Here is a 27401-nt window from a genome sequence, read left to right as displayed (position 1 = left end):
ATCTTTCCACTCATCTCTCTCTCTCTGTACCCTCTTCCATCCAGCATCTTCTCTCTGGCTCTCCCGTGCTCTTTTCCATGTTCCCTCTTTCTCTCCCCATCTCTCTGCTCTCCCCTGCTCTTTTCCACTCTCTTCTCTCTCCTCCAGCGTCCCTCACTCCCATACCCTTCCAGCCATGTTTCTCTCTCCCTCACATGCGCTGACACAAGAACAAAACAAAGCGCGGGGCCACAGCAGCCTCAAAGCATGCGCCATCGGCTCTGCCAGTCCTCTGCCCTCCCGAACGGGAAATTGACATCAGCAGGGGCAGAGGACAGCAGAGCCGGACCAGTGCATGCCTGAAGGCTGCTGCGGCCCTGCGCTTCTTTTTGTTCTTATGCTGGCTGTGAAGAGAAGCGGTGGCAGCGTGCTCCGGCTCAGCGCGGCGCTTGTCCCTGCTGCTGCTCAACAGAAGTGGCGGCAGGGCCGCAGCAGAAGAATTCAGCGGGAGACTTTCCCGCTTTGGCAGGACTGCGGGAGATTGGCCCGCTGAATGCGGGAGACTTGGCAGGTATGGGTTTATGCCTTAGGTGTACATAGATTTATCTTTGTATCCTGTTGTAGGACACCACATTAATTACTATTGTTAGCAGATCTGCAATAAAGTTATTTATTTAAAAAAAAAAAAAAAAAATCCCAAGATGCAAGTCCATCTCCTCTATTACCAACTGTGTGATTCTGGGCAAGTCAGTCACCATACTTCTCTGCCAGTTCTAAAGGGGACAGGATTTCATATACTAGCTTTCTGTGATTATAATCAAGGCAGTTTACATATTATATACACGTACTTATTTTGTACCTGGGGAAAAGGAAGGTTAAGTGACTTGCCCAGTCACAAGGAGCTGCACTGGGAATCAAATCCAGTTCTCCTAGTCCTCAGCCACTGCACTAACCATTAGGCTACTCTTCACCCCTAAACTCAGCTCTGTCATGGCTCTCTGCATGACCCTGCACAAATCACTTTACCTCTATACCACAAGAACCCATTTGAAAACAAGGCAGTCTTAAATCAAGTTTTATGGTGAACAAACTAAAAAGAACCCAATCTCTTGTTTAATCTCACTCCAACTAGGACAAATTTCTGTGCTTCCTAAAATAATCCCTCACTTTAGGTCTCACAGAAAGGAGGAAACCTCAATTCTCCAACCCTGTAGCTCCCCGAGAGCAGACACAATCTCAGCAGGCCTGCATTTCACTTGAGGGGAAAAGGAAGAGGATCTCACCGAGCATGGTCTTTTTGGATGAGAGAGAGGGTATCCTATATTACACTGGGCTAGGCTGCTCACCTCATTCTGAGATTTCCGCATTTTCGGGCTATTCTCCTCCAGGATCATCCAGAGAGCAAAGATGAACATAAGCAGCCCGTGCCCCACATCCCCAAACATCACCGCAAAGAGGAATGGAAATGTGATGATGGTATACGGAGCTGCAGGAGGGACAGATGGACAATGCAGTCACTACCAGGGGAAGGACAGACAATACATACCAGGACCAGTGCTAAGCAGAGGGGGGGTGGGGGAGAAAAGAGAGACTAATAGGTGTTGGTGGTCAGGCAGGAAGTAAGGAGGGACTGCTGTTATTGCTAAAGAACAGAGAGATACAAGATGGACCCACTGTCAGTGCCAGGGAAAGAGCTGGGAATGGAGGAAGCAATGTACTGATGGAACTGTGGGACAGTATGGGTGAAAGGGTGACACGCAGAGCACAAGATGGGGGAATACAAAAAGAAAAAAAAAAGACACCTCAACACATAGAAGCAAAAAAATTGAAAGGTTGTTCCAGAACAGCTCCTTAAAGGCACCCTGGCCTTCCTGCCCTATGAGATGTTTTCCTTCTAAAGGTTTAAAGTGATACCTGCCAAAGCATAGCCTAGGGCCCCCCTTAATTCACAGGTGGTACCTGGGTTCATCTCCTGATAGGTTCCGACCCCATAGGCATCAACGATGTTCTGGAAGCCAGCTGTGAATCTGTTAGTGCGGATGAGTGTAGGTGGGCTCTCGCTCGACGGGATGCGATTCACAAAGCAGTCCACTCCAGAGGCGCTCTTTTGCTGGCGGGGAAAAAAAAGAGAGAGGGTTACTAGAATGAAAACACAGAGCTGGCCACAGTCCAAAGATACTCATTATTGAGTGTTTATCCTCTACTCAGGCCTCCTTGGCTTACTGCATACAGGCAACTGTAGTAATAGTAAGAACAGTAGACTGAGAACCAGAGCTTTTTATGAGGGGGTACTGAGTACCGGCACCTTTTCCATTGTCTGCTAAATTGACCCATGGTCTCCAAGTTTTAATGAAAGAACTCAGGCACTACACACAAATTCTGCCTTGTCATAGATTCTGTGACTGGTTGCAGGGGGGCCTGGCTATTGTGGGGTGGGTCCCTCAGTGATCACTCCACCCCTGGCCTGGCATTTGAGTACCGGCACCTTTTTTCACTAGAAAAACACACTGCTGAGAACTAAGGAAGCAAGAGTTCAAATCCAACTGGCACTGCTGTGCAAGTCATTTAACTCTCAACTGCCTCAGGTATAAAACTAAATTTCCAAGGACAGGAAAATACCTACCATACCCAAATGTAACTCACCTTGGACTACGGAGAAAGATATGAGCAAATCCAAATAAAAATTGTTTGACAGATACTGTGATTACAATCAGGGCCAGTATTAGCAAGTATGGGGCCCTGTGCAGACCAATTGATGGGCCCCACCCTAGCTCCAGGGCCGGCCAATCCCCTCCGAGCTCCAGGACCATCCCCCCTCCCTTCAAGCTCCAGGGCCCGGCCCCCCCTCTGACCTCCAGGGCTCCCCCCCTCCTTCCAGCTCCAAGGCCTCCCTCCTTCCCTGCTAGCACCAAGGCCCCCCTCCCAGCTTCAAGGATCCCCACCTTCCGAGGCCTCCCTCCCTCCCCTCCCTCTGAATTTTAAAAGTTACCTCGTCGGGTTACAGGCAGCAGCAGGAGTGAAGAGCATGCGAGCTGCTCGGCGCTACAGGAGCCTTCCTTTCCCCTTCTCAGCTCTGGTCCCGCCCTCATTTCCTGTTTCCACGATGAGGTAACTTTCAAAATTCAGAGGGAGGGGGACTGGAAACTCGGGCGGTCGGGGCGGGCCATGCGGGGCCCCTTGAGCGCAAGGCCCTATGTGGTCGCCTCGCCCTAAGACCAGCCCTGATTACAATAAGTCACATGATCCTCTGTGATATTCTTTTTAATTCTTACCAACCAAATTAGGAAGAATTATACAAAAAAAAAAAAAAAAAAAAAAAGGTCATAATGTCTGTTTGGGGCAAAATAACTCTTCAAAAATTTAACAGAATGGGGTGATCAATGATGGTATACAGGTGGGTGGACACACGCCATTTATGTTCCTGTTCTCTGGGCTTAAATTTTATTATTGGACTCCTTTCTGCACATGGAACGCCTCAGAATAACTAAAGGAACTGCTAAGCGCTCCTGAACAGTGCTATGACTAAACACTCCAACAGAAAACAGTGGCGAAGACACTGGCTTCAGATGAGGCCTTGTCAGATGACGAAAGCCTACAGAAACCAAGAGGAAGTAGAAGATGGCACAAATGAAGACCAACCAGGAAGATGAATCTCAAAGGTTCTTCAATGGGAGCACCAGAATATGAACCAGATACGGACCATGTTTCAGCGGATGCTGCCGCCTGCTTCAGGGGTATCAAAACTATACAAAAAGATACACATCAAATATACACACGTTAAAAAGAATATCCATTAAAAAACTATACACTTGTCATATTCATAATAGTTAAACATACAGGATGTACATGTACTACTAAAATAAAAATGGACTGTTTGTATAAAAAAGTGAAATATAAACTATGTGACAAGAGAACTGCACAGTTCAAAGACTGCATCAAAGAGTACATGTTCAGATATAGAGGGGCATAATCGAACATGAACGCCCATCTCCATAGGCATCTATGTCCGAGAACGAGGTAAGTGAAGGGGCGGGACAGACCGTATTTTCGAAAAAAGTGGTCGCCCATCTTTTTTTTCGATTAATACGGTTTGTGCCTGGCAAATGCATCGGATTTGTGCGGATTTGAGCTGGGCGGTTTCGTTTTTTCAGCGATAAGGGAAACCGAATGCGCTCAGCTCAAAAACGAACAAATCCAAGGCATTTGGTCGTGGGAGGGGCCAGGATTCGTACTGCACTGGTCCCCCTCACATGCCAGGACACCAACTGGCACCCTAGGGGGCACTTGTAACAATTAAAAAAAAAAAAAAAAAGTCAAATACCTCCCAAGTCCATAACTTCCATTCCTTTGGGTGCTGAGCCCCTCAAATCCCCCCCAAAACCCACAACTCTACACCAATTAGCATAGCCCTTATGGCTGAATGGGAGCACCTACATGGGGGTACAGTGGGTTTTGGGGGCGGTTTGGAGGGCTCCCATTTACCACCACAAGTGTAATAGGTAGGGGGGGATGGGCCTGGGTCCACCTGCCTGAAGTCCACTGCACCCACTAACAACTGCTCCAGGGACCTGCATACTGCTGTGATGGAGCTGGGTATGGCATCTGAGGCTGGCATACAGGCTGGAAAGCAAAGTTGTTAAAGTTTTTTTTTTTTTTTTGGTGGGAGGGGGTTAGTGACCACTGGGGGAGTCAGGGGTGGTCATCCCCGATTCCCTCCGGTGGTCATCTGGTCATTTTGGGCACTTTTTTGGGACTTGCTCGTGAAAAAAAAAGGTCCAAAAGTGGACCTAAATTCACGCGAAAAACGCCTTTCTTTTTTCGATTATTGGCCGAATAAACACACCCCAGTCCCGTCTTCCACCACGCCTCGGTCAACTTGTTCGTTCCCCACGACAGAGTGCAGTTGAAGACGCCCAAAAATTCGGCTTTTCGATTATTACCGATTGGGCGCCTTTTGCGAGATGGCGCCTATCTCCCGATTTGGGTCGAAATCTGGGGCGCCCATCACTTTCAAAATAAGGCTGATAGTATCTTTCAAAGAATAAAACAAAGAGCGCATACACACCTAAAAGGAACGGGTTGCCCAAATCATATGCCCCTCAGGTAATCCAACTGGACACAAAAGGGGGCTTTATTAAATATTTGAAAAAAACACCCCAAAGTTGCCATTAAAAAAGCCATATTTGGTCGTGTTTCTCACAAAAAGTCGGAAATTGGTATTTTTCAAAACATATTTTAGATGTTTTTCTATGGACAATCCATCAAATGTGCGTTCAAAAATCAGAAGGGGATGTGTTCCGGGGGCATTTCGAAAGTGGGATAAGGGCATGCCTAACACTTGGGCCCAGTTTTACAGCCATAATGGAACAAAAACATCCAGGACTATAACCAAGTCATTTTGGTCTAGGACCTGTTTTCCAGAACGAATAAGGCACAAAAGGTGCTCTACACAACCAGATGACCACTGGAGGGAATCATGGGTGACCCCCCCCCCCCCCCCAATACCACCCCAGTGGTCACTGACCCCCTCCCACCCCCAAAGAAAGTGAATAAAATATATGACTTCCCCAGCCTCCGATCTTAAAGTCAGGTGTAATTAGAGCAGCATGCAGGTCCCTGGAGTAATGTAGTGATCAGCTCAGTGCACAGTGGGGACTCGTGTCCCTCTCTCACTTGTGGTGGAAACTGTGACCCCTCCCAAGTCCCCAAAAACCCTACTGTACCCACATAATAGGTGTACCCTTCACCCATTAAGGGCTATTGTAGTGGTACTGTACAGTGTGTTTTGGGTGGGTTTTGCAGGACCTCAGGGGAACAAGATAACTGGGAACAAAGGTGAGATATGTACCTTGGACAATTTTTATGAAGTGCCCTCTAGGGTGCCCCCATTGCTCCCCTAGGATGTCTGGGGGGCCAATTTACTAAAAATGCTGGCTCCTCCTACATCCCAATGGCATGAATCTGTACGTTTTGCACTTAATTCATTTTTTTTTTCTGAAAATGGAACAAAAAACACCCCAAAAACAAAGAACGTCCAATCACAAACCTTGTTCGACAATGGTATTTTCAGGGAGCAGGTGGGGAGACTTTCTTTTTCGAAAATGAACTTCTTCTTCCTATAAAACTAAAATGAATAGCCTACCTCTAAGTGGGCTAGAGCTGATAGTACCGACTGGTGCAGAAGTCACAACAGTATTATCTCCATTTCACGGCATTTGTTTTATTCTTAGTTATCATTTTTTATTATTGTTATTCATCATGCGGTTCTGTCTTTTACTACTACTATATTTTGGTGGCATGCTTTTCAGGCTTCTAAAGCATTACATTTTCCTTGGGGTACCCCGTTTTTGCCCCTAAGCTTAACAGTTTGGCATCTTAAATCGTTTTTTATTGAGCATATAACCAGCTATTACTCTGTAGCTTCTCGCAATTAGATTACCAATTTTGGCATCCATTAGCGTGTTTTTGACATGTTTATTGTGTATTACCATGCCCTCAACACATACGTATCTCTATCCCTTCCTTTTCAACAGCTAACAGTGTCGGTACGTTGAGTTACACTACTACACCAGTCACCATTACTATCAGCTCTAGCCACTAGAGGTAGGCTATTTTAGTTTTATTTTTATTACTTTGTTTGTGTCCGTTTAATTTGGATTACCTGATCGTAATATGATAATTTTTTAGTGACTCTGTTCCTTCTAGTGTGCATGTGCTCTTTGTTTTACTGCTTTGCAATTTTTTCACACAAACCATAGATCATAGTTTGTATTCACCTTTTTATACACGAAGTCCATTTTTATTTCAGTAGTTCATGTTCGCTCTGTATGTTTATCTATTTTATGGAATATGACAAGTGGTATAGTATTTTTTTTAATGGATGTCGTTTTTAATTGCGTTTATATTTATTGATATTTATCTTTTTTTCGTGTAGTTTTGATTGTGTCCCCTGAAGCAGGCGGCTGCATCTGCCGAAACTCAGCCCATGATGGGTCCATATTCTGAGATTCATCTCTCTGGTTGGTCATTATTTGTGTCTTCCTCTACTTCCTCTTGGTTGCCGTAGGATTTTCATAGAGGATTCTTCCTGTTCGTATTAAAGGATGAAAGCCTGCCAGAGCTGGTGCTCCCTGCAGAAAATGGTACAGACAATCAAGAAAGGATGGGAAAAGTTGTACTACTGAAACAGAGTGGTATTGATACAAGACTATTGTTAATAAGGTAGCACAGCTTGTTTCTATGGTTGGGGAGAACTTGGCATGGCTGGACATGCTTGAGGAGCACACGGACGAGATGAAAATGCTGTTTTCATCTCGTCCATGTGCTCCTCAAGCATGTCCAGCTTGTTTTCAGTTTCACCAAAACTGAAACTGTCTGAAAGCTTTTGCTGAAACGCAGTTATGGCAAACCAAAGCTGAAAACTTGAGTTGGTTGTCTGAAGTGAACCGTGGAGGGCCATTGGGTTTGCCAGAGCTGCAGTCTGCATCCCTTGCTAAACCTACAGTATCCAAGCCAGAACATAATAACTTTAAATAATGAAAGATCGCACTACCTCCCAGCAATAAAGCCTCCACACACACTGGATCACAGCTAATAAAAACAAACTAAAAGCAGTGTTTTACAGTGGCTGACTGGTCAAGGCCACACTCGGTGTGACAGCTGATGTCATAACTCCACAGAGAAGCTAATTCCTAAAGAGTACTCATTGCATACTTGGACAGAATGATGATCCATCAAGCCCTAGATCCGTTCCAACAGTCGGCCAATCCAGGTCAGAAGAACCTGCAAGATCCCAAAAGAGTAAAAATAGATTTTATGCTGATATTCCAAGGAATAAGCAATGGATTTTCCAAGTTCATTCATAATGGGCTTATGGACTGTAGATCTTGAAATACAAAGGGAGATTGTAGTTTAACATGCAGAAATCTATGTATTACTTTTAGAGGTGGAACACAATTAAGGAAGAGAATTAATCTGGACAAAAAAACATTCATAATCGTAAAACCAGACATAAAACCGGCAGTGATCCTGGCTTGGACAGGCAGCCAGTGAAGAATCCAGAACAAAGGAGCAGCATGATCATATTTGGATTTGAAAAAAAGGAAATGGGCAGCAGTGTTCTGCAGCATTGAATTTAGTCAGGATTTAGATGCAAGACTCAAAGAGAATTACAGTAGTAAATTCTAGAAAAAAAAAAAAAAAATCAAAGCTTGAACCAGTTTTTGCAGATCATCTGTTGAAAATAGAGCGCTTATCTATCACAAATATCTAAGCTTACGATAAGTAGAAAATGATTAATCTACAAGTCGGTCAATCCAAACACTTAGGCCCTGGTTACAAAGGCGCGCTAGCATTTTTTAGCTCGCACTATTTGTGTAGGCGCCTATATTTGCATGCGCTAAAAAACGCATGTTTTACCAAGCCCTTTCCAATTGCCGCATTCAAGTTGCTTTTACAAGTAATTCAGTCAAATACCAGGGGAAATCTCACTTTTGTCATTGTGTTTTTTTTTGGGAAGGGCTTGGTAAAACATGTACCGGACGCCGATAGAATGTGTTGGAAAGCATGCACTTCTGACTACAAATTGTTAACCTATAAGGTCAAACAAGCATATTATTCCAAGAAGATTGCTGCTGGGTCAAATGATTCTCGCATTCTATTTCAAATTGTTCATAATCTTTTAAGGACCCTGCAGATAATCTCGTTCAATCTTCTCATTCAGTCATAGACCTTGCAAAATATTTGAGGAAAAAGATTGTGATATTAGGTCTCAATTTCCACCTATATCATCCACTGGCTATTTATATGTATCCAGTTTTAAACTCTATGATGTCTGTTGGTCAATATTGGCATGATGTTAAGAAGGTTAGTTTAGATCAGATAGGGTAAGGCTATTGCCTCCTTTAGCAAAGGTTATTGTGATCTGGACCCTCGTCAGCTTTTATGTTGAAATATCTCCCAAATGAGGGAATCTACTGGTTATTACTTCTGGTCAATTTAATGCTATGGCCTGGGCACTTAAAGCCAGACATGCTGTCAGTGCAAGTATGAGACTGTGTGCGTGACTTAATTGGAGGAGCTGGTATTTATTTTTGTTTTTCTCTGTTTCCTAAAGAAACCCCACCAACCAGGACCCTGAAGTAGCCAGAGCAAAACACTGGCCATCATCAGCCTGGGGGCGAGAAGAAATTGTTTTGTAAGTGCCTTATAAGACAAGTGCTCACCTTCGCACCTATACTAATGGTTTGACTTTGAACATTTGAAATGGTTAAGCACAGTACTTCACAAAGTTTTTCTCTGACTTCTTTGATGAACAAAATAATATTAAAAAAAAGATTAAAACTAAAATAAGATTCACAAAGACACTATTATTGGAAGTTTTTTGCCAATGATGGAGAGGATTTTTTGATCTGCTCTTTAAATCTGAACAATTTTTGAGCTCTTGAGGCTTTTTCCTTCCTTTTATGAACATTTACAAACAGTTGCATATCAGTAACATCTTCATGCTGTGGATTTTCAGTATTGATTTCATTCAAGAGAATAATGTATTTCCAACACCCAAATTTTTGTTGTTCTAAGGGGCTATTATACAGACAGTGTAAGTTCTATATTCTCCTTCCTATAGTTAAAGATTGACTTAAGACAACAGTCGTCTGTTCGAACTATAGACCTATTGCAAAATTCCTTTTTAGGGCCAAGATATCTGAATCTATTGTAGGGTCTCAACTTCAGGAATATTTGGATTCATTTGATATACTTGACTGTCATCAAAGTACTACAGTACAGAAACCTGTCTTAGCACTTATTTCAAATTGAGAACCCTAGTTGAGAAGGGTATTCCTTCTATCCTAATGCAGTTATACTTATCAGTTGCCGCCTTTAATGTGGTTGGCCACAATTTATTACTTAGACTGACTCTAATTGGTCTCTCTTGTAGGGTATATGATTGTAATTGGTCCCTTATTTATTTGACCACACCCTGTATTGTTTCTCTAGAAATTTCTATATAGATGCTTGACAACCGACTCAAGTTTGAATACAGAAAAGACAGTTATGATGTGGATCAAATGGTAAATTCTATCATTTCCTTCCTCAAGGTAACTACTGGGTGTGTTCAAATAAATCAGAAGTAGTTAGAGGTAACTGGAAACATAATTTGAACATCATCAGCACGAGATGTAGTAAGATAAATTCATAGACTTGAACAGCTGTCCCAAAGGACTAAAATAGGTGTTAAAAAAATAGGGGACAATGAGGAACCGTGTGGGACCCCACAGCTGGGTTTTCAAAAGGGAGAGCTCTCGTTGTTAATGATCACTTTGGTGTTCTTCTTTTCTGAAAAATAGAAATTTCTAAACATGGACGCCTACAAGAATGCTAGTGCACCTTTGTAAACAGGGCCCTAGGTGTTTGGATTGGCAGACTTGGAGGTACTCATATTTAGAAAATCAATCATTTCTACCTATCATAAGATTAGATATTTGCGATAGGTACGCTCTTATTTTTCAACAGATGATCTGCAAAAACTGGTTCGAGCTTTGATTTTTTTTTCTAGAATTGACTACTGTAATTTCTCTTTTGAGTCTTACATAGTTGCCAAACCTCGGCCATGTCGAGTCCTCCCGTGGAATTGAGACTTTAAATCTTTTTGCATTTTGTATCATTCAAATCTGTGTTTTGGTGACTCACTCCCTCTTTTTTTGCTATTGCATACTCATGAGGCCTGTATCTCCTCTTTTTCTCTCCATTACATAAACAGCACGATATGATTGGTACTAAAGACTATTAATTTGTAATCATGCAATTAAAGCTTTAATGTCACAGATACTAATTAGATCAACACAGTTGGTGGTGATAGTGGTAGGATACTAACCAAAAAGGCCATGGGAGAACTAAAATGTCAGATGTTGGGGCAATCATTACAAAGCCTTGAAATGGGACAGAAGGGGGAAGCAGGCGGTGAACTAGCTAGGGCACCTGTTATGATTGTCTACTCAAGTTTGGAGGCTACAGAGGGGGGAAAAAAACACTGTTCTGGAAAGTGTGAAACCTTTCAAGCAATCAAGCTGTCTGGGTGGCAGCTAGGATGCATCCTTAACAACACTAAAAGGAATAACTGGGGCGAAGTGGATGGACTACTTATCTTTTCTATCATCAGCTACCATAGTATGTTACTCTTGCACTCAAAGGGTGTGAAAATTCCATACTTCTGAATTCTGAACATAGACTTGTCTTATTCTCCAGCTTTTCTGGAACAGCCATGTTGGCAAGCAACATGTGTGACATTATACAATTGTTAACCTCACCCAGCTGGATCACAAATACTACTGCCAGTCATACAGCAATGGCCACAACTGGACGTGGCTCCAGAGTTGGTAGGGGAATCCCATAATGTTTTTGGTCACTCTATAAGGGAGCATATTTGACAAGAACTCAATGTATTTCTTCAAGGGATGGAGATAGAGGGCAGTACTCCAGCTACGATGGACAGAGAAGCATGGGACACTCCGCTATTTTCAAAATTTTCTGGAATCTCACACACAGCTAGAAAAGACTCTTAGATGAATGTCACTTGCCACAAGGCCACAAGAGACAGCATAAATGGGTATAAGAACTATGGGAAAGGTTTACCAAACCCATTCCGTGAGAGATATCCTGGACAGACTGCAGAGAAATTCCTTTTCTACTGCTGGTCTTCTCTTGCTTCTCCTCCACTCGTTGTTTTTACTGTCTGTCTCCTCACTCATGTTTCAATCTCTTCAGAGGGCTGTCCACAGGAAATACAAGCAACCCAGAACACAGAAGACAAAATCAATCTGTGGATCATGACCCTTTCATGACAGTGGCAGCCTAGATATTAATGCTCCCTCCCCCAGAAAGCCCCACACCCCTCCTCCCATCCCCCCAGAACCCACACAGAAAGCCAGACAGCATCTCACCGATGCATCCACGAGCGCCTGCTGTACGCGTGGAAGGTCAGCCACTGGACACCAGACCCTCTGCAATGAGGCAACTTGTCTGTCACGCTCACACTGCACTGGTTCAGCATGAGATAAATGGCCTTTACTTTCTGGATCTTCACTCGCCAGGGCATAGAGTGCCACAACAGCCTTCTGAAGTACCTGCGACAAGTACTCCTCAGTTTCCCTCAGTACCTGCATGGTGAAGGGACAAGAGGCAGGTTAACACCAAGGAGCAAAACCTCACTGGCAGTATCTCATATCCAGGGAGGAAGCCAGCAGTACCCTTCAGGCGGTACCACCAGAGGAAGATGGGAGCACAGGGCTATAAATGGCTTCAAGTGCATGTACTGCACAGACTATATGAGTTTTTAAATGGCTGATGAGAGAAAGAATAGAATCCCTCAATTAGAGTTGAATAAATAGAAGTACAGAGTCAGCAGCATAGGAATTCCCAGCCCAGGATTTATTTTCCCTTGTAGGTCAGCATTAGCTGACACACTGTGCCTGCTTCCTGATGTGCTAGATGCTCCTCTGACCCTCTTGTCTTTTTTCTCCCTGTTCTGCTTTATATCTACCCCAGTTAAAGAGGATATATTTCCACATATACACACAGAGGCCACTAACAGCACATTAACACACAGAAGCAGAGAGACACACATCCACTCACAGACTGCATGTCCTCAATCTGCAGGAGGAGCCCACGCAGCGTCTCCAGGCGATCAGACTCCTTATTTGCATAGGGGTACACATGGCAGTGAAAACTACAATGAGAAATGGGTGAAAAGTTCAGCGCTGAGAATCAGATGGCTGAAGACATGCCAGAGAAAGGCTGAGAATGAACTTACCAATCTGCAATCTTTTTGATCTTCTGTCCAATCTGCTCACCCCAATAAGAGATAAGAAAGATCACCCAGGTCACATTCTCCCCCCTACAGTAGCACAGAGAAAAAGAGAACAAGCTATAATAAAGCTTTGGTAACATTCCTCAGTTTTACCACTAGGTGGCATATTCCAACACCTATGTAAGCTGACCAGTGTGAGCAACTGAAGCAAATATCACTACAATAAGCTTGTGGGTCATGAAAATCACCAAGGATGTGAAGGGGGTACCCAGATGATTCTTTGCCCTGAATCAGAGAATCAGGACATTAATTGAAGGGGAGGTGGGAACTCCCAAGATTTCCTGCACAATTCCAGCATACCCCGAAACATGACAGGGGGTCTGAATGACACTGTGTGCACCAGACCAAAATCAAAGTCGTCATGATTTAACCCCAATTTAATTTTTAATAAGCAAAAATAATTTCCACAAACATCTGAATCACTTCACTCAAGGTCCTGAACACTTGAGCTTCTTTTAATCTGCCTTATACCACCTCCTCCCAGGGGCGTAGCTACGTGGGGCCACGGGGGCCTGGGCCCCCGTAGATTTGGCCCTGGACCTCCCTGCCGACGACCCTCTTGACCCCCCCCTCCCGCCGTCAACCTGCCATCGCCGTCTTCTACCTTTGCTGGCAGGGGACCCAACCCCCGCCAGCCGAGGTCCTCTTCTTCCTTCTTCCTGTATAATGTGCAGGATGTCAAACTCAGAAACAGAACAAAGGAGAAAGGACTCGGCTGGCGGGGGTTGGGGGTCCCCCGCCAGCAAAGGTAGGTGATGGCGGGGAAGGGTTGGCGGTGGGGGGGGGGGGGGGGAAGCTAAAATGTGCCCCCTTCACCTTGGGCCCTGGACCCCCACTTCCTCCTGCCGAAGTATGTCTACGCCCCTGCCTCCTCCTACTTAACCACAAAAATATTCCTTTCCCATCACCATTCCATTAACTTCACTGGCATCTACATTCTTTTTTTCAAGTACAGGTGCAGATGCTAGTTAAGACATTGCTATTGAAATTCTTTCTAATCAAACTGCATCATAATTTTGTAGATAAATTACCCATGGCTTTTCAACATCTATGATAATATGCCCGTATAACCCCACCTGCAGCTTTTCCATTTGCAATTCTTCTATTAAAATGTTATTGTTCAAGCTGCCTGGCACTGAAACAGTGTTTTATGTTTCATTCTCGCACCTGCTGGAAACTCAGCATACTGGATCTCTCTCTAACTAGCCAGGGCTCTTATTGGCTCTTTGTCGACTCAGTCCCCACCTGCTGGAACGTGTGCACAACCCATCAGTCACATTCTGGGCCAGTTCGTAAGGACACTAAGGAAATGTGCATTAGACCAGTGCACTAATAAAAGAATGCATTGCCTTTACATTGCATCTCAATTGCAGGACCTCACTTTTGGAATTTTCTGCCTGTAATTATACAACAGGAGTTAGGCTTTTTTGAAATTTTTAAAATTATTAAAATGTATTTATTAACTTCAGGCAGCTTTTAGATACTTTATGATGTAATACTGTTTTAGTTTTTATAATGCCAGCTGTGATAATATATTTTGTCTTTGTTTTACATCGTTTGTAACTATACCTCACCTAGAAATTTTGTCTGTACTTATCAAACTGAACAAATGAAACGAAATGAAACCTCAAGTCCATTAGTAAATTACAGCATTACAACCTGGAAAATTAGATGGCTGTGTAGATTCAGAGAAGCCTCCCCAGAATAGGGGGCTCTGTATGAAACTGCTCCTTCCCTGTTTCATGTCACAAACAAAAAGCCTCTTGAGAGATGCAGAACTCAGCCACCTCTGCAAGTGCATAAAAGCAACTGCAAGTCTGTTCCAACTAAGGGCAGGCTGCAACCGTGACTGCTATGATACCATGGTATCCAAAGTGCCAGAACCACACGCTGTGCAGTTTCCTTGTGTGGTGTCACTCCAATGTTGTTTATTAAGGCTGAAACTTCGAGGGGTCACTCACCGTGGCAGGGTCCTCCATAGGCTCTGACATTTCCACAAAGTTGGCGATGAGGTATCCACGGCATGCACGCCAGAGGAGGCGCTCAAAGGTGCTGACCTTCCAGGGGTGGATCACGCCGGCAAGGAAACTGCAAATGGGGGGGGGGGGGGGGGCAGGGGGAAGAGAATAAATCATGCACACTGTTGAACCAGCAGCCAGCACAGAGAGATGACTCTTGGCAATAATATACATGACCTCTTCTCTCAGTGGCCATATCAAAGGTCATCAGCACGAGATGAATCAGGAAAAAAAAAAAAAAAAAAAAGACAACCCCTCTCACCTCAAAAACCAACAACAGATTTCGAGGCAGAGACACGTCCAGAAATATTACCAGTGCATTTGAAGGAACCTCAAAGCTTTGTGCGACTCTGCCTTCAGTCCCCTACTCAAAGTCAATGTGCTGTCCCTTACACTGTTTTAACAGCACCAGCTAGCACGGGGTTGTACCTGATTCCAGACAGCTTACAACGTGCACCCCAGCACAGGGGTGTTAAGCGACACATTCAAGGTCACCCAGTGACGGGCAGAAAAGTGAATGGGAGTCAGGGTCTCCAGTTTTCTGCTAGGCAGCTGTCTGCTCTATTGCAGCAGACACAACCAGGTAAGGATATTACAAGTTCTGCTCATACAGGTCACAAGCATTCTCTCTGTGTATCACAAAATCACAAGCAAAGAAAAGCTGCATAGGCAGCAACCAGCAACCTCAAAAAGGCAGTGTGACTGAGCAAAAACTACACTAAGGTGGGGCAATTTTACACCACAATGGTGCACAATGAAAACCAGTTCTCTGATGACATAGGGGCAAACTTGTCAGTCGATGTGCCCCCCACCCCATCCAGCATCTCCTTTCTCTCTTCTCCCTCTCCCCTTCTCCCACCCTGCTCCCTTTTTCAGCCCAGTGCCTTAAAAGGTGGAGAACAAAAGGGTTTTTTTTTAACGTATTTGACAGATTTTTAATGTATTTGAAAGATTCCCGTACGTAGATATAAATATCATAAAATAAAATAGAATATCACTAAAACTCCTTAAAAAGTTATTGTCGCTGGTAAAAACAGCACTAAAAGTCAGTATTTTGTGCACATTTTTCTACACCAAATTTCAGTGAGGATATCCTGTTTACTTGATGGGTTCATCCTAACTGTTATCATCTGCCTTGGGAAGGAATATACTGTGAAATTAAATTAAAATTAAACTCTCCTTTCATTGGGGCACATGGAACCACATCTTCACCTCATCTCTTTTGTACAAACGGATTATTCTGTTTTGAGCATGTTTCATGGACAAGTGGTTTTCGTAAATAATAAAAATAAATATTTTGTTTCATGCAGATCTCTCATTTGTTTAAACATAACTAAATGGGCTATAAGCCCCTAATGCAGTCCACTGGTTTTCTTATATTTTGTCCTAGTGATGTGTGACTTATATGGTGCCAAAACCTGCCTGCTACCTCCTCCCGCACACAGCCCCCCCTCACCCCACACACACACAGTTGACACTCCCCTCCTACACACTAAAGCCCTCCCCAGTCCTACTCTGAAGGGCCCTGGTGGTCTAGTGGCTTCTTCAGGGGCAGGAAAGAAAACAAACAAAAAAAAAACATTCTTTCCTGCCTGCTGACGCTACTGCTTTCAAAATGGCTGCCAAGACAGGCAGCCATTTTTAAAACAAGGTGGTGGCAGCGCAAGAACAGAGTAGCGGCAGCAGGTAGGAAAGAGTGGCATTCTTTCCTGCCCCTGCAGAGGCCACACCACCACCAGGACAGGCCCTTCAAGGTAGGACTTGGGAGGGCTGTAGTGTGTGGCGACAGCTGCAGCCATTGAAACGCAATGGGTAAGCAAAGCATTAGCAGTTTCTGGCGCCGCCCTCCCCCCTGCCGTGGATACCCTACTTACTGTGTTCCACCGGCCCTGGCCCTTACAGAATACTACCATAAAACCACTTTGGTGCACCGAACTACAGAACACTTAACCAGGTCAACGGCCAGTGCAGCCAAGTCCACCATGCAATGTGCACCTTCTAAAAGTTGTGCATGTTACTTGGTGACACATCCATGTCTCACCTATGCTCTGCCCATGTGTACATTCCCATGTACACTACCTTACAGAATAGCACATAGTGCACGTGTAAGAGCCAATCACGGTGCCCCCTACCAGTGGCGTAGCCAGAAGTCAATTTTTGGGTGGGCCAACAGGTTGGATGGGTGGGCACTAGTCAGTGGTGTGCTGGTAAATGTTTAACAACAGGCTCTCTGCCCGGTCCACCTCTGCGCCCGTCCAACTCCCCTCAAAATTGCATTACTGTCTCCAGGAAAAAAAAAATAAATTATCCCAGGTTCCAATTTAATTCATGTTTAATGTGGGATAAAATGCCATAAATAAGTAAATAAATATAAACTTTTAATGTTGAGCACCTGATTCTCAAAGTGGACATATTCCAAACACTATAATGAAAATAAAATGATTTTTTTCTACCTTTGTTGTCTGGTGACTGTTTTTCTGATCATGCTGGCCCAGTATCCGATTCTGCTGCTATCTGTCCTCTTAACTCCGTTTCCAGGGCTTCCTTTCCATTTATTTCTTTACTTTCCTCCTTTCTTCTTCATTTCTTGCTCTATATCCATAAGTAAAAGCTGGGTCCTCTGCAGACTTGACTGTCTAGTGGATCCAGCTTCTGCCTATTTTCTTCATCCATGTGCAGTTTTTCTCCTCTCTTCCCTCATCTCATCTCCTTCCTCATTCTTCCATCCCCTCAATCCATGTCCAGCATTTCTTCTCTCTCCCTTCCCTCTCTTCCATCCATGTCCAGCAACCCTCCTCTCCCCTTCCCTCCATCCAGCAACCCTCCTCTCCCCTTCTTCCACCATGTCCAGCAACCCTCCTCTCCCCTTCCCTTCATCCAGCAACCCTCCTCTCCCCTGCCCTCTCCTCTCCCCTTCTTCCACCATGTCCAGCAACCCTCCTCTCCCCTTCCCTCCATCCAGCAACCCTCCTCTCCCCTTCTTCCACCATGTCCTGCAACCCTCCTCTCCCCTTCCCTTCATCCAGCAACCCTCCTCTCCCCTGCCCTCGCCTCTCCCCTTCTTCCACCATGTCCAGCAACCCTCCTCTCCCCTTCCCTCCATCCAGCAACCCTCCTCTCCCCTTCTTCCACCATATCCAGCAACCCTCCTCTCCCCTTCCCTCCATCCAGCAACCCTCCTCTCCCCTTCTTCCACCATGTGCAGCAACCCTCCTCTCCCCTTCTTCCACCATGTCCAGCAACCCTCCTCTCCCCTTCCCTCCATCCAGCAACCCTCCTCTCCCCTTCCTCCACCATATCCAGCAACCCTCCTCTCCCCTTCCCTTCATCCAGCAACCCTCCTCTCCCCTGCCCTCTCCTCTCCCCTTCTTCCACCATGTGCAGCAACCCTCCTCTCCTCTCCCGTCTGCCCTGTTTCCTTCCTCCCCCCCCCCCCCCCCGTACCTTTAAATATTATAGTTTTGCTGGAGTTGCAGGCAGCCGGCATTGAAGACATCGGCAGGCTTACGCCGGTTCCAGCAGCCTTCCCTTCCCTCGTTGCAAGTCGGATGATGGCTCCGCCCTCATAGAAACAGGAAATACGTCAGAAGAGGGCGGAGCCATCATCCGACTTGCAACGAGGGAAGGGAAGGGTGCTGGAACCGGCGTAAGCCTGCCGATGTCTTCAATGCCGGCTGCCCGCGACTCCAGCAAAACTGTAATATTTAAAGGTACGGCGGGCGGGCGAGGCAGTGGCGGGCTGGGGAGGCAGATGCGGGATCGGAGCTCAGCCTGCTCCCTCCGCTCCGCTGCCTCCACTGCTGGGTGGGCCTGAACCAAAACTGGGTGGGCCTGGGCCCGCCCAGGCCCACCCGTGGCTACGCCCCTGCCCCCTACATGCGCAAAAATGCATGTAACTGCATGTGCTTCATTACAGAATTGCCCTGTAAGTGTTCAATTCCTTCCAAAGACCAAATGAAAAGTGGGGAGACAGGCTTGATTTGCACTGTGGGAGAGCAGAGTTCGCCCTCAACTTTCCACTTAAAAGTTACAAGAACAAAAGCATCTGCTGGAAAATCATTCTATAATCCTCTAGCTCCAGTTCAATTATATTCATTATTCCAAACTCACCATTCTCTGTGGGGAAAGAGAACACTTCCTGATCTTCCCCACATCATGCCCTTATGTGCTTCCAGTTCTGACCAGTTGCTTGCTACTTTGAGCACAAATATGTCAAAACATATCTACTGGCAGTGAAAAATGTCAGACTCCCCTGTCGGGACATGTAAGTACATAAGTAATGCCATACTGGGAAAAGACCAAGGGTCCATCGAGCCCAACATCCTGTCCACGACAGCGGCCAATTCAGGCCAAGGGCACCTGGCAAGCTTCCCAAACGTACAAACATTCTATACATGTTATTCCTGGAATTGTGGATTTTTCCCAAGTCCATTTAGTAGCAGTTTATGGACTTGTCCTTTAGGAAACCGTCCAACCCCTTTTTAAACTCTGCTAAGCTAACCGCCTTCACCACTTTCTCCGGCAACGAATTCCAGAGTTTAATTACACGTTGGGTGAAGAAACATTTTCTCCGATTTGTTTTAAATTTACTACACTGTAGTTTCATCGCATGCCCCCTAGTCCTAGTATTTTTGGAAAGCGTGAACAGACGCTTCACATCCACCTGTTCCACTCCACTCATTATTTTATATACCTCTATCATGTCTCCCCTCAGCCGTCTCTTCTCCAAGCTGAATAGCCCTAGCCTCCTTAATCTTTCTTCATAGGGAAGTCGTCCCATCCCCGCTATCATTTTAGTCGCCCTTCTCTGCACCTTTTCCAATTCTACTATATCTTTCTTGAGATACGGCGACCAGAATTGAACACAATACTCAAGGTGCGGTCGCACCATGGAGCGATACAACGGCATTATAACATCCTCACACCTGTTTTCCATACCTTTCCTAATAATACCCAACATTCTATTCGCTTTCCTAGCCGCAGCAGCACACTGAGCAGAAGGTTTCAGTGTATTATCGACGACGACACCGAGATCCCTTTCTTGGTCCGTAACTCCTAACGTGGAACCTTGCATGACGTAGCTATAATTCGGGTTCTTTTTTCCCACATGCATCACCTTGCACTTGCTCACATTAAACGTCATCTGCCATTTAGCCGCCCAGTCTCCCAGTCTCGTAAGGTCCTCTTGTAATTTTTCACAATCCTGTCGCGATTTAACAATTTTGAATAACTTTGTGTCATCAGCAAATTTAATTACCTCGCTAGTTACTCCCATCTCTAAATCATTTATAAATATATTAAAAAGCAGCGGTCCTAGCACAGACCCCTGAGGAACCCCACTAACTACCCTTCTCCATTGTGAATACTGCCCATTTAACCCCACTCTCTGTTTCCTATCCTTCAACCAGTTTTTAATCCACAATAGGACATTTCCTCCTATCCCATGACCCTCCAATTTCCTCTGTAGCCTTTCATGAATTGTGCCTTGAATGCCGCTCAATTGACATTAGCTAGCCACTGGAAGATGATATCACTACCAATGTTGATCAAACTTTGGTACATATGTGATATGGAGCACCTGTTTGCCAAGCGGAGGCACCCTATCGAAATGGGGAAAGATATGGCTCCCCTTTGTGTCTCATCGTTCTTATCCACACTGTTCCCTTCTATACTTTATTGCATGTTATTTATTTTTATGGGGTGTTTACATGGAGCTGTTTATTTGATGCTTTGCCCCTCTTTTTGTTCCTGTAGCCTACTGGGTGGGGGGTGGAAAGGTTAATATGAAAAACCTCTTTAAATGACTACAGGCGAGTTCAGTTGATCCTTTTCACTACATCCCCTTTGTTGGATTTTGCAACTGTTATAAAAGTTGTACCATACTCTTGCTTTTTTTTCTCTCCTGTGCTATGAATTTTGTGCACTGCGTAATGTTGTTCATATTTAGTATGTTTTGTTTGGAATTTCAATAGACTTTTTTTTAATTATTAAAAAGTCAGACCCACCCCTACCCCCACACTGAAGCAGTAGCAAACACCCCAGTCCCTCCACCACAGTCCTTAAGGCTCCTGTCTCTAACTCACGTACTTCACTTTGAGGTCCAGGCGCTGAGCTACAGAGGGATCCAATAGAGGGTCTGTCTCTGTGGGGGCCCGGGTCCGGCGAGGTGACCCCATCTCTGGCTGAGGAAAAGAAAAACCACTGTAAATTTTTTCAAATAGAACTCCCCCTGAGGAAGTTTTACTGCGAAACACACTCTAGGGGGCAGGATTAGGGCAAAGAAAAACCAGGAGGGGTCCTGTCAGAAATGTAATTCAGAGGTATTCAAGCTAGAATTTTGTCCTGATAATTCAGTTGCTGGCAGAATGGGTGTGAACCAGAGCAACTGCAACCCTCGGAGATCTGTGTATGCTCCCTAAACCCTGTTTATTATCTTCCCGTCAGCAGGTGGAGCTGGAGAGCAGCATGTTTTACCTGCTGCTGTCTCCAACCTTGGTGCTCCTCTGCAACTGGAACCCATACAGGGCACACAAACTGGCAAGACCAGATGGACTCACCAGCAGAAGAAAGCAGAGGCAGTGGCAGCAGCAGGTACAAAGCACTGACTGCTGACTCCTATGACTGGAAGGGATCAAAGAGGGGAAAAAAGTGATTATGGGGGGCGGGAGGAACAAGGGAATGAGGAAGGAGGTTATTTCAGAAGGAAGGTTAAAGTCTAATGTATTGATATTCACATGTCGTAGGGCTGGGGTTTAAAATGTATTCATATTATAGTGGGAGGCCCACAAAAGCCTAATTCTGCCCTGCCCTCTGTGTGCTGCTACCAACAATGGAAGAGAATCAAAGGAAGGCAACATGGTTTTCAAGAAAGCCAAAGACTGGCACAGATACTACTCAGCCATGAAGGAAGTGAGAGGTAAAGCCGGAGATCATGCAGGGTCAGCAATACACGGAAAGACATGCTGGAACTGATTGAGTCCAAGTAGTTTAATTGTCAGCTATTTCTGTTAAAATATTTCTCACTTTACGCCAGTGAACAGGGAGAAATCAAGTGAACTCCTTTGCAATCCAGGTGTGCAGCTGCCCTTCCATCATTACCATTTATTGTATTGCTTCTTCACCTCATGCCCTGAGGTACTTCAGTGTCTTTCCCTCTCGACATTCAATACAAGAAGCCCCTTTTCCTGCCCCTTCCCCTCACTCACCAGCTGTCCAGTGAACCGCTGTCCTTCCCGCAGGATGTGCGCATACTCTCGCAATTCCCGCACACGGCCTTGCATGGATTCACGGTTCCTGCTCACTTCCCGCAGCTCCTGAGCCAACCGCTCCGATTGTTCCTGGATCGCCATCAAATCCTTTTGTGCTGGAGCCAAGGGGTTTTCCTCCAACACTTCCACCTCCTTACCAGCCTTCTGCAGCTCCAAATCCAAGTACGCTGTATGAGAAACAAGCAAAAGTTTTGGTTTCAGTTTTGGACGAAACCAGATCTGCGGCCAAAATTTGTCACTCGGGTTTCAGCCAAAACCTGGCACAATCAGATTTAGTACCCCTGGGCTCTGTGGACTAGCATCCACCATTCCTAGCCCTCTAGTCTGTTCCCAAGATAGAAAGGAATTCAGACCCAAAGGACTGTTGCCTGCAGTGTCCCCGAGACTGTCTATGCTCCACAGGAATCTGGGTCTACAGCCTTCCCAGGAGCAGCCTACTCATAGTTGCTACACCAGGCCACATGTCTACACCATCTGCTGGAACCAGAGAAATACTGAGGAGATGAAGGCAGCAATAGTCCCAATAAGGAGAGTAAAGTAATGTCTGAACTGGTTTTCTCTGGCTCCATCTACTGGCAGGGGGACATAACCCACTTGTCTGGACTGGTCCAGGCATGGACGAGAAGGAAACTTTCTAATTTTAATCCTTTCCTCCAGGTTTCTCATAAATTCTCTCTCCACTTAAAATATAAAGAGCATTTAAAATATACCACCCAAGCCATTAGTAAAAACACTGGATCTAGGATGGAGAACTGTAGAATCCTGCTCCATAAATCTTTCTAGGCTGACACAAGCCATTCTGTAACCTGTTTGCTAATGAGAGGTAATTTGATGAACTCTGTATTGACTGTATGTATTTAATTATTATCCTCTTCCCTGTGTTAATGAGGTTTCTTTTATGTAATCTGCCAGGAATCCTTATTTGGAAATTGAGCAGACTATAAGACAGAGCAGTAACTACTCTCAGAGTTCATTTTTTTTTTTACACCAGGTGTCAGCCACAGAACAGTGGTATGGTCTAAATAAGCAATTATCAACCCAGTTCTCAGCACACAACCAGACAGTCTGGTTTTCAGCATATTCATAATTAATATGCATGAGATAAATTTGTGCACAGTAAAGGCAATCTTTCAGTCAAGGATAACCCACAAGCCACATTATCTGTGTTGTGTTCCAAGGACTGGGTTGAAACTCCTGGTCTAAACCATCACTTCTTAGTTTGATTTAAGACATGTCACGAGTACTTATAAAGTCAACAGAATCCTGCCATTATCTCATACTGAAAAGTACAAACTGGCCAGAAGAAAAGTGTAAACCCAGCGCATCTAATCCTAGCTGTGCCACCCAGTGCTCTGCACAGCCTGGCCAGTCCTGTGCTCTAGGACTTTACAAGCCACATGTGGGTTTGTGTTTTAGCCCTGACACTTACTGAAGGTCTTCTCTAGCTCTTCACATCTTCGTACGTCAGCTACAAATCTCCGCTGGAAGGCGTTAACATTTGGGTTCAACTGGAAAGAGACAAAAGAGGATGCAATTATAGTGCTTTAATGATCACATCAGTCCAAGTCTTTCCCAGCAAGCAGTACTAAAGAGAACTGTATAGAACACCCAGGAGATGGTGCTGTAGGCAATGTGAATGAGAACCAGCTATGAGGAGTTCACAGCTCCTGTATTCTCTGCTTCTCCCAACAGGAGGCACTATAGAGAACAGTGCAAAAATGATGATAGTGGGAGAGCTCATGGTTCTTGGAGTTCCAGTTTCTACCAGCAGAAAGTGCTGTGGGGAATGACGTAAGCCATTTGTCATTAGGAAACATATAATAATCTGAATGCACAAGAGAATAGCAACCTAAGGGTGTGGGATGTATGAACAATCTTCCAATGAAAGTGATAGGATTTTTTAAAAAAATCTACAGCAAGCACGGAACAAAGGATCCTCAGCAGTTGGACAGTGAAGGTAAGACAGAACAGCAAATTAGGATGTGCAGTATAATTGTAAAGAAAATGGGAAGTCTACATGGGCCACCTGCTGTCATATTCTACATTACCACAAAGGGATTAACAGCGGGAAGGACACAATACAAGCACTCACGTCTCTGAACTCGACCAGTCCCAGCTCTCCGAGCTCACTGACGCAGTCGTAAGCAGCTCCTGCCTGCAGGAAGAGCTGGGCCAGACATACCTCTTCACTCCGAAACATCGAGCCCATGGTCTGCAGGGAAACAGCAAATTTTATCAGCATCAGTGAACGAAGCACAACGAACTCCCCACCCCAACATGATGCCCCCCCCCCCACAAAGAACACACACCGTATAGCTAGCAGGACTAGAGTTAAGCAAACGGACAACTACATGGTGCAAGGTGGGTGCCCTGAACCTCTATTTTAGTAACATCCCCCGTTTCACTAGAGGGGCTTCCAGGAAGTGATCAGCTCCGCTCCCACCTTCTGCCCCAAAAACAGCCCTGGAGGGCAGCAGCACATTTTTTTTCTCTACCACCCTCCTTAATAAAGAAAACCAAAACAGTTTACAAACATTTTATATAAAGAAAACATTAAAATATCCTAACACAACCATCAGTGGTACAAGCCTCCCTCACAACCCTGCACTACAGCATGGGTTTAAAAAGACAACAAATTACTATATACAGTGTCTCAAAACTGCACTGCCAGTGAATTCTACAGATCAGGACTGAGGTGCACAGATGTTTGCCTAAACTGCTCTTAACATCTTCCAGTGAAGATTCTACCACCTCCCCTGGTCACCTTGTTCCAGTGCTGGATGCCCTTCCTACACAATCAATCCCTCATTTAATAGGCTCTTCAATGCATGTTGAGTTTCAGACTAGGATTACCTAGGACTGGTGGACTAACCCCCATATAAGTAAATCAATGGCTCTGCAGTTTGTACACCAAACCTTCAATTCCAACTTCTATTTTTCTACAGTGTGACTCCCAACTCCTATTAGGCTTTAAATATTTTGTTCTGGATCTAATGTACTGGCAAATTTAACTTATATTTACTAGTACTTTTATTTTGAAGCTGGAGTTGGTACACTCTTTACAGACTTTGATTCCACCCAAAATTGCTTCCGACTCCACAGCCCTGTTGTAGAGAAAATGAGGGGGGGGGAGGGGGGAAGTCACCACCTGGAAAGCTGTGTATACTAATGCCCAAAGTATAGGGCAATGATTCCCAAACCTGGTCCTGGAGGCACCCCAGCCAGTCAGGTTTTCAGGATATCTACAATGAATATTTATGAGAGAGATCTTCATGCAGATACAAATCTCTCATATGAATATTTTTTTGTGGGTATCCTGAAAAACTGCCTGGCTGGGGTGCCTCCAGGAACAGGTTTGGGAATCACTGGTATAGAGAACAAAGTCCTAAATCCAGAGGTCATTACGGAAGAATACTTAGATTAAGTGGTAGTTACAGAGATGTGGTACATGGAACACTAACTGCAACATAATTATTCCAGACAATAATCTTTTTGAGGACACAGTAAGAAGCGGGACATAGTACTATAAATAATATCAAAGCAACAGAACTGCAGGACTTACAAGGTAAGGAAACAACTGTGTGAATCTGGAAAGAGGGAATGGAGATTCTGTTTAAGATGTAGTAATATATACACAATTCCTTCACAGGCAGAAAGAAATGTAGAGATTTAATGGAAGGCATAGGGAACAGTCTTGTGCCAGGCACATTTGGCCTTGCGTGCCTGCCTTTTGAGAAGCCTGACTGTGGTGCTCCCTCAGAATGTGCCGCCATGGTATGAAGCTAAAATATACATTAGACTTTAAGGAACCCCCCAGAACCTCTCAGAGCTTTTAGTATCCTGGGATGTATCTGCCCTATGACTCTGTCCATTTTTACTTTTACAAGTTGTTCATAAACTCTCTTCTGTGAACCGTGCAATATCTACTCTGCTCCCATATATACCTTTGTCACTCATCTGCAGTACTTCTCCAGGATTTTCTTCCATGAACAAAAGGGTTTTTTTTAAAGCATTTCTGCTTGTTCCTTGTCACTCTCCACACATCGTTCCTCAGTTTATCCAGGTATCACAGTTCCACTTTTGGGAATGGAAGGGAAATGGGACTTGAAATACCACCTTTCTGAGGTTTTTGCAACTACATTCAAAGTGGTTTACATATATTCAGGTACTTATTTTGTACCAGGGGCAATGGAGGGTTAAGTGACTTGCCCAGAGTCACAAGGAGCGGCAGTGGGAATCGAACTCAGTTCCCCAGGATCAAAGTCCACTGCACTAACCACTAGGTTACTCCTCTACTCCTTCCTTTTCTCCACAGTATACCAGGAAAAAAAAAAAAAAAACCTTTACATCTTTGGCCATTTTTCTTGTGATTTTGACATCCTTATTTTTGCCTCTCTCAACTTTATCCTTTTCTGAGCTATTCTTGTGATATTCTGTATTGCACAAATGCCACCTTATTTGCAGCCACTTCTTTGAAGAGCTGTATCTGTTTCCTTTTTCTCTTGCTTTTATTTAATTTCTTAACAAAGAAATCTGTTGACTTTTTAAAAGCCATTTTCGGTTTCCCTACATTGTTTCCACTTCTCCTATCCTGCCAGCCCCCCTTCAGGTACTTCTCCATTTTACAGAAATCAGCATGTTTAAAATCCACAACTGAGTGGCTGGACCACACTGTGATTATCACTGCCACCCAAGTAAGCACCTGCCCAGAGTTAGAGACACTTTCCTCATTTGAAAGTACTAGATCAGGTCACTGCTTCCCTTTGTAGGATCCACCATCATTTGTCTGAGCAAATCCCTTTAAAGCCTCCAAGATCTTTTCTACTTCTCTCCAGATTTGCAGATGGTATATACACTGTTTCCGGGGAAAAAAAAAAAAGTAAGCCTCCTAAACATTTTGCAATAACAACCTCAAACCTGCACCAAATTAATTTAAATTTCACATGCACAGAGTGACATCTATTTGCGTCACCAATGCCAAATTATATAAGAATCCCTAGACCCGTTTAAGAGATTTTTAATTTTTACGAACTGCTGTCACTAATCTCAGTTTCCAACATGACAACTACTTATTCGTTGATGTTCTGTGATGTCATTGCGCATTGATAAACAAAACGTCAAAAGAAGATTGAGTTTTAATTAAAATACTCAGAGCTGAAAAAGGATATGGCACTAAAAGATCAGATTTAAATGTTTGCACTGTTCAGATTGACATTATGTTAGAAACTCTAGCTTTTCGGTACTGTTATTTAAAATCTGACATCTCAGGTG

At 44.5% G+C, this 27401-nt stretch overlaps 1 protein-coding gene across 1 annotated transcript in view; it reads right to left on the bottom strand.

Moving 5' to 3' along the window:
• TCIRG1 (T cell immune regulator 1, ATPase H+ transporting V0 subunit a3) overlaps positions 1 to 27401 on the bottom strand; it is an 86704-nt gene that overhangs the window by 32991 nt on the left and 26312 nt on the right. Inside the window, 12 exon segments of the mRNA XM_030185597.1 lie at positions 1326 to 1465; positions 1939 to 2089; positions 11919 to 11990; positions 11993 to 12061; positions 12063 to 12134; positions 12610 to 12703; positions 12788 to 12870; positions 14806 to 14932; positions 20950 to 21044; positions 22068 to 22297; positions 23560 to 23638; positions 24223 to 24342. Coding sequence (XP_030041457.1) covers positions 1326 to 1465; positions 1939 to 2089; positions 11919 to 11990; positions 11993 to 12061; positions 12063 to 12134; positions 12610 to 12703; positions 12788 to 12870; positions 14806 to 14932; positions 20950 to 21044; positions 22068 to 22297; positions 23560 to 23638; positions 24223 to 24339 — 1329 coding nt within the window. The 5' untranslated portion in view covers positions 24340 to 24342.

The sequence above is a fragment of the Microcaecilia unicolor genome, chromosome 1 (genome assembly GCF_901765095.1).
Source record: "Microcaecilia unicolor chromosome 1, aMicUni1.1, whole genome shotgun sequence".
Taxonomy (NCBI): Eukaryota; Metazoa; Chordata; class Amphibia; order Gymnophiona; family Siphonopidae; genus Microcaecilia; species Microcaecilia unicolor.
Note: the sequence above shows the minus strand (reverse complement) of the source record. Positions and strands in the feature narration are given on the sequence as shown.